Raw genomic sequence first — 7,536 nt, forward strand, 5'->3', positions numbered from 1 at the left:
AGTTCTAATCTCATTTCTATTGATGTTATTAATATTTCATAACATAAAGAGAAAGTTATTTTCTAAAGTTTGAAGGAATTCTATATTGTTATTTAATTTCCTTATAATGTGGTTTTCCATTTACTTTTGCAAACTAAATCTGGTTTAAAACCAATGTAATAAAACAGATCGTTAGTATTCACAGATAAGAGTCCTGATACTGTATATATATACTGTATATACTGTATATATTAAAAGACCAGTCTTCCCTAGAGTTATAGCCAGCCACTCCACATGAGGTCATAGCTATAACATCAAAAATGGCACGCCTTTAATCCTAGCACTTGGGAGGCAGAGGCAGGTGGATTTCTGAGTTCGAGGCCAGCCTGGTCTACAGAGTGAGTTCCAGGACAGCCAGGGCTGCACAGAGAAACCCTGTCTCGAAAAAAACCAAAAATCAAAAACCAAAAACCAAAAACCAAAACCAAAAACCAAAAACCAAAAAAAAAAAAAGGGGGGGGGGGGACGACAAAAAAGACCAAAACAAGCAAACAAAAACTAAATTGAAAGAAAAGCAACTTGTTTAAAGACAGCCATACAGTGCACATGACTGTCAATATGGGGGAATTCATCCATCTAGCTTTTATTAAATGTGTAAGTTTGGGGGGCTGGAGGGATGGCTCAGCTATTATAAAGCACTGGCTGCTCTTCTAGAGGTCCTGGGTTCGATTCCCAGCACCCACATGGTGACTCACAGCCGTCTATATGTGTAGTCTCACGCGATCTGATAACCTCCTCTAGAATGCATCTATACATGCAGATAAAACACCCATATACTTAAATAAATACAACTTTTGTAAAAGATGCAAAGTTTGGTTGTTGGAAATCTGTTTCCAGGGCTGGGGAGATGGGTCAGCAGTTAAGAACACTTAGTGTTCCTCAAAAGACTTGGGTTTGGTTCTCAGGACTTGCATTCCCTCAACTGTCTACAGCTTCAGTCCCAGGGGATCTGACAACCTCTTCTAGTCACTCACATGCACAGCCCCCTCCCGCAACACAAATATACACAGATAAAAATAAAATCTTTTGCAGGGCGGAGGGGGGGGCAGGTGACATGTGTCTGTAACCCCACAAGCCAGGCTGGGAAAGTCACCCTGGGCTCTGCATCTCCCTGGGCAGCAGTCCTAGAAAACACACAGCTCCAGCTTCAGAAACAACCTCTAGCAAAAGGTGAGCAGTCACTGAGGAAGACGCTTGGTATTCACCGTTTCCCGGAAACGCTCCCCAGGAAACGGGGAAGCTCAAAAGCCTCTGGAGGTAAACAAAAGCTCGAAGGTCAAGGAGAAGGGCTGGTGAGATGGCTCAGTGGGTAAGAGCACCCGACTGCTCCTCCAAAGGTCCAGAGTTCAAATCCCAGCAACCACATGGTGGCTCACAACCATCTGCAACGAGACCTGGCGCCCTCTTCTGGAGTGTCTGAAGACAGCTACAGTGTACTTACATATAATAAATAAATAAATCTTTAAAAAAAAAAAAAAGAGAAAATAAAGGTGAGTGTTGCCTGAGAAGGGCGCTGAGGGCTCAGGGAGGGGAGAGTGGGCTGCCTGCTGACCACACCCTGCTGGGGCTCCTGTTCCAGCGCTCAGGGTGCTGGGTGGGCTCTTTAGAGATTCTGATGCTGTGGGGCCATCCCTGCTCTCCTAAGTGAGCCCTCACCAACTCTCCTGTATATAAATAACACCGGTAGCAGCTCATCGGTTCATCTCCGTGGACTTGGACTTTAGCCTATCATGGGCTCCCTTTCTGGGATGAATTGTGTTGCAGTTCCCCAGGAAAAGCCTATCACAACACACACACACACACACATACATGCATAGCTAAGAAAAAAGAGATGCCCTATGTGTCATGTGACTGCTTTTTCCGAATGATGCTCGGATCCTTAGCCCATCCTAGAGAACTGGCATCTTGGCCCTTGCCACCTTGAGATCAGGAAGGCTGCAAAACCCCATCCCATAACAAAAGACTGACACCAGCTTTAGAAACAAGATAGGTTTTAAATATGTTAGCAAAATATTAACATTAAATATACATTATAAATAGGCCTTATAAATATAAAACGGATTAAACTAATAACAAATAAAACAATAAATTAGTCATGTCCCTCCAAGTAATTGCTCACCGGCTTCTGAGACCTTTCAAGAGAACTGGTTCAGCCTGTGAAAAATTTCACAACACATCACCAGAGGGAGCACCATGCAGCGAGGACCCAAAACAGGGCTTTCAGGCACTGGGAGACCTCCCATAAACTCACCCCACAACCGTTTGCACCACAGGTTCCCATTTACAAAGACTTTGATGTCCACCCTATGTCAGAGTCCAGCAGCTGACAGGCAGAGGGGGCTGTTACCTAAGGACCCACACATACAGCACAGCTTTCCACAGAGAACGCTGACATTCAGATAAATAAAGTGTCTTGCTCAGTCACACAGAGAATTAGGGAACAAGCTAGGCTCTGAGCTCTCTTCCCTGAACGCCCAGATCAGTGTTCCATGGTAGGACACCCTGCCCCTGTCGCAACTGCCAAGTGTGAGGTCACCCAGAGGTCCAGGTGTCTGTCCTGAGTGGGATAAGGCATGAGAGAGAGCACCGGATCAGACCTCTCTTTGGAACCCAGCCACAGGGAAAGGAGGAAGTCTGGAGGAAACAGCTTCAAGTCATGAGAGGAACGGACCAACAGCCCGAGGGGTTCAGCCCAGCCAGCCCAGAGGTGAATCAGCTTGTGTCATCAGACCCCTGAATCAATGGAAAACCTCCGGCCCCACGTGGCCCGACCCAGCCACCCCACTAGGACTGGAGGCTTGGAGTGGGGACACAACAACCTCACTATCCTTGAAGTCCTGAGTGGTAGTAGGGGACACTCAACTTCACCTCTTAAAGTGCTCTTCTGTGTGACCCCTGGTCACAGAAGCAGCTTTGAAAGCCTCTGAGAGCGACATCCTGCATCAACAGACTATGCTGTCTGTCAGTGTGTCCTCAGGCTACCGGGGAACCTAGGCCCTGGTCGTCGGGCTCTGGGTGCTCCTGGAAGGTCTGATTTTGCGGGATCCCTTGCGCCGGACCCAGATTCTGCGGGTTCCCTTGCGCCGGACCCGGATTCTGCGGGTTCCCTTGCGCCGGACCCGGATTCTGCGGGTTCCCTTGCGCCGGGCCCGGAGCGGGCTCTGTCTCCGGCTGCGTGTAGAGCCATCGTCCCATTCTCTGAAGACCCTCCCCACTGAGCCCACGAAGCGATGGTATCCCCAGAGAAAGCCACAGCTGCCTATCTTGGTATTAAAGACATCTGGTGTTGTAGTGGACCATGAGGCCTGTGTGGGCTCAGGTATCTCCAGGGAGTGGTTGAGCAGCCTGGCCATGCAATAAACATTGTTCTTTATGCCGAGGATATTGTGCAGGGCACTGGCCAGCTTTGGAAAAGCCGGAATCTCCAGAGATTTCTGTCTTAAAGCATCCAGTTGGTTGAAGACTCTGTCCAGTGTGGTGTACACAGTGTTCAGGAAGTGAGGCTTGCTCAGTTGCCGGAGTGTGTCCTCACTGGGGAAGGCCACAGAGTGCTGGGTGCAGGCAGCTCTCAGGTCAGGTGTGTTCAGGTTTTGGAGGCGGATCTGAGGAAGGAAGAGATCGAGGAATGCATGACAAAAACCCCTCAAACACACACAGTCTTGGCTGCTTTTAAAACACAAGCTCTTTTATGATCTTCCCAACAAAGAGATGGGAAAAAAAAAAAAAAAAAAACAAGGTATGAAGAGAATTCTGACGTCAGCAGAGATGGGCAGGAGGGCTATCAGGGCCCTGGGGTGACTGTGCTTGCAGTGGATAGAGTGAGGGTCCTTAGGTGTGGTGGGGGCTGCAGGAGCCCTGACAGGTTCACTTACTGCTGCATCTGGGAACCTAGAACCAAATGCCAAACCTTCCAGACAGTCAAGAAATGGAGTTGGGGCCGGGTGGTGGTGGCAGCGCATGCCTTTAATCCCAGCACTCGGGAGGCAGAGGCAGGCGGATTTCTGAGTTCGAGGCCAGCCTGGTCTACAAAGTGAGTTCCAGGACAGCCAGGGCTACACAAAGAAACCCTGTCTCAAAAAACCAAAAAAAAAAAAAAAAAAAAAAAAAAAAGGAAATGGAGCTGGGAGTGGAGCAGCTCTGCCTTCCCTTGAATGCCTCAGTTTCCCCTCCTGCCCCTTCCTGGTCCTTCATGTGTTCACTCTCTCACTAGTCCCCAAGATTCTCTGAGGTTCAGGTACCCTAAGGGCTGAGGCTTACATAGGGCTCCAAGAGTGATTCTGTGTTCCCCATGAGGTTCGCCTGATTCCGCAGCTGGCTGAGGAGCTGAGTGGAAGAGTTGGAGCAGCCACGCTGGGCCAGTGCCATGCTCAGGGTGAGGAGACTGAGGGCCAAACCTGGGCGGAGAAGAGCGCATCAGTTACCTGACTGGTGGTTGTCCAGCCCAGGGGAGGAGCTGGGCACACAGTAGGGTCTGGGTTTGCACAGAAGCACTCACTGGGGCTACCACCTTCCACCATAAACCAAACAGGGTGAGGGAGATGGTGGTGGCTGCAATTTCCCTGCAGCTCTTCGGGGAGAGGTTGGGTCGTAGCCTCCAGCATCCCTGTCCTGACTTTAGGGCATAATGAACAAACAAGAGAGTCCTCTATAAGATATCTGGCCTCATACAAGGGTTAGTTTTGTCCTAAGACTGACAGGTCAAGTCCCTGACTACTTTATAGACCTTAACATTCCCTGTAGGCAGAATAGAGTTGACCAGGAGTCTGTCCTGGGGTGCAGCCCCAGGACAGCAGGTCACCTAAGCTCTGTTCACAGAGCCAGAAAAAGCACCTCTCCACTCACGGGGCCAGCCAGTGCTGACGGCCATTCTACTGAAATGTGAGCAAGATGCGAGAGGAAAGCCTGTCCAGGTCACCCATGCTCAGCACTCGCCCTGCCCTTCCTGCCACCGACACATGAACCCCTAACACACCAGGGCTGCTGGGAGCCCAGGAGAAGGTTGTAGGGGTGAGGGCAGATGATCATAGTTCCAGCTCGCTGGCCCCCACCCTCACAGGCACCGGCAGCCACGTGGTCGGAAGGGGCCTGTGGTGCAATGGCCCGGAAGGCTACGACACCATCCTTCCCTTCCTACAAACCAACCAGCCCCACCCCACCCCACCCCCTCGCCCCTGGGGAGGGCCAGTAGCCCAGGCGTGCCAACCACAAGTCCCCTCCCCATCTCCCCCCCCCCTCGTGTCTGCAGCTACACTGCCAGTGAGGGTCCACAGTGAGTGTGTAACAGGTGCACGTGGACCAGTGCCTGTGGGGGTGTGCCCGTAGACCTAGGTGAGGCACTGCAGTACCTGCCCCGGTCACTGGGGGTTCTGGTCTGCAGGTGAGACTTCCTACGTTACTGAGAGGGAGGACCTGCTCCCACATTGATGGCTCTGCTTGCCCGTCCCCGTGTGGGTGTGGCTGTATGAGTGGCGGGATGATCTAAGGACCTCTGGCTTGGCTGACTTTGCATCTGCCCCAGACCCCGAGAATTGAATCAGAGCAAGAAGGGAGCCCCTTGCTCCACTTCCGCGCAGATCTGGAACTTCCTTCTCTGCTCATCTCCTACCTGCCTCGGGCTTCTGAACCAGGCTCTTCTCACTCTTTCTCCTCTTCCCTCATGCCCTGGTCCCCGGCATGGTCTCTCTCACGCCTCCGTCTGGAATACCTTCCAGAAATACTACGTTTCCACCTGTGGCTATGCTGGAGTCTCAGTGGCTCCCTGCCCTACTAGTTCTCCCTCTCGTCCACATCCTTCACTTGATCTACAGCTCCCAAGGGCAGAGGGTGCCTACAGCAGCCAGTTGGCCCAGCTGCGCCCTGGGATGGCAGAAGGGAAGGAAGTACTTACTGAGCTGTGTTCTTAGAAGCTGTGTCTGCATACTGGGTCCTCGTACTCTGGCCCGTGCCTCTCAGGGGTGACACGGCTTGGCTGAGTGTCCTGCGGGCTGGCAGCCACTTTATGCCCGACGGGGCGATTGGCCAACATCTCGTGAGGTGGGTGGGGAGGGGGAGGGGGAAGGGCAGGCCTTCTGGGAACATGACCCCAAAAACCAAAGTCTCCCCAGGCGGCCAATGGGCGCCATGCGCCATGACATGCCTGCTCCTCCTCCCGTTTTCTTCGAATTCGTTCTTCGAGGTCAGCCCCACGCCCAAGGATGATGTAAACCACAGCCTCAGCCTTCTTGGGGTGAGCAGGCAGCACGGGGGTCCGTATCATCTTCAGGGATCAGTCCAGGGGTCAGAGCACGGCTTGCAAGGGAGGCCGCCCTTGGTCCAGGAACCACCAACCTCCTAGGACACCGAGGTTTAGGGCTAAAGGGAGCCAGACATCTTCCTTGTTGAGTGCCCTTCCCACCCTCTCGCTTGGGCTGTCGGGACATCTGTGAGCGGAAACCACCAGGCTCTGGGCACAGAGCCAGACTTGGGCCCCAAAGATTGTGCCTCTAATCCCAGGTCAGCATCTTCTAGCCCAATTCATTTCCATTGTCTCTATTAACTGTCCTCGCCCAGCCTTCCCAATCCCAGGTCCTCTCTCTGTAGACAGGATCCTTTAGGACCCTTGGAGCAAGAGAAATTAGAGAACAGGTTCAAAGCTTCTGACACGCTGTGTGCTGTGTTGTGTCATCTGAGGTAAGTCACTCAGCCACTTTGAGCCCCACCTGAGAAAGGGAGAGAGAAAAGCACTCTTTGGTTCACCCCTCAAGGTCACTGTCAACATGGACATAAAAGGCAAAAAAGCCTTTGAAGGAAAAAGAAAAGACTAGGCTTGAATTCCAAGTACTGGTTTTCAGGGGATGGGATGGAGGGGGTGGGGGAGACGGGGAAGCTGTGAGCTCAGAGGGGAAGCTGGAGGGAGGGGTGGGGGAGCTGCGACAGTTGGACACAAGGTTTCACTTTCTCTGAAAGATAGCGATCCATCATGGGTGGGTCTTCTGCTTCTCGGCACTGAGGAACTGAGTCCCAGGCTGAGCCAGATCCACAGGCCATGCTTGGAAGCCCCAGCACGTCTGCCAAGCTAGAATGAGCATCCTTAGGCTGTACCTGCTGTTGGCCCTCATATATTCATTCAACAACCCCCCTCACTTCCTATCCAGGAGGTGACTGTGCCCCCATCCACATATTCTCTGCACCTAGCCGAGTGTCCCCCTTGTTAGCAACTCCTCATTACAGCCTAGACTAGATCCTTCTGAGGTCTTCATTTCCTCCTACTGAATTTCTTACCTCTGCCCACTCCAGGGTGCTGTTCCCTAGGGCCCTGGTCAGGGATCCTTCTGCATTTCATATCCGTGATGTCATCCTGGGACAGTCCCTATACCCCTACACTCAAGCCCTCACTGTGATAAGGAGACAGAGGGAAGCTCCAAGCAGCCCCAGATCTAGCCTCAGAGTGTTATGCCGTGCTTCTCGGGACCCATATGTTGGCAAGAGACCCTCCTTCACCTCAGTTGCTCCTTCCTC

The 7,536-nt window shown here is 52.1% G+C and overlaps 1 protein-coding gene across 1 annotated transcript; it reads right to left on the minus strand.

Moving 5' to 3' along the window:
• Positions 1–2,163: 2,163 nt before the first annotated feature.
• On the minus strand, positions 2,164–5,957 carry Osm (oncostatin M). The gene is made up of 3 exons (XM_021178435.2): positions 5,927–5,957; positions 4,297–4,433; positions 2,164–3,641 (listed from the first exon to the last, which is right to left on the minus strand). The coding sequence occupies exons 1-3, from the start codon at positions 5,955–5,957 to the stop codon at positions 3,030–3,032; spliced, it is 780 nt and encodes a 259-aa protein (XP_021034094.1). The 3' UTR covers positions 2,164–3,029.
• Between the last annotated feature and the right edge of the window lie 1,579 nt (positions 5,958–7,536).

Source organism: Mus caroli, unplaced genomic scaffold (assembly GCF_978045245.1).
Source record: "Mus caroli unplaced genomic scaffold, Mus_caroli_1 scaffold_13, whole genome shotgun sequence".
NCBI classification, from domain to species: domain Eukaryota; kingdom Metazoa; phylum Chordata; class Mammalia; order Rodentia; family Muridae; genus Mus; species Mus caroli.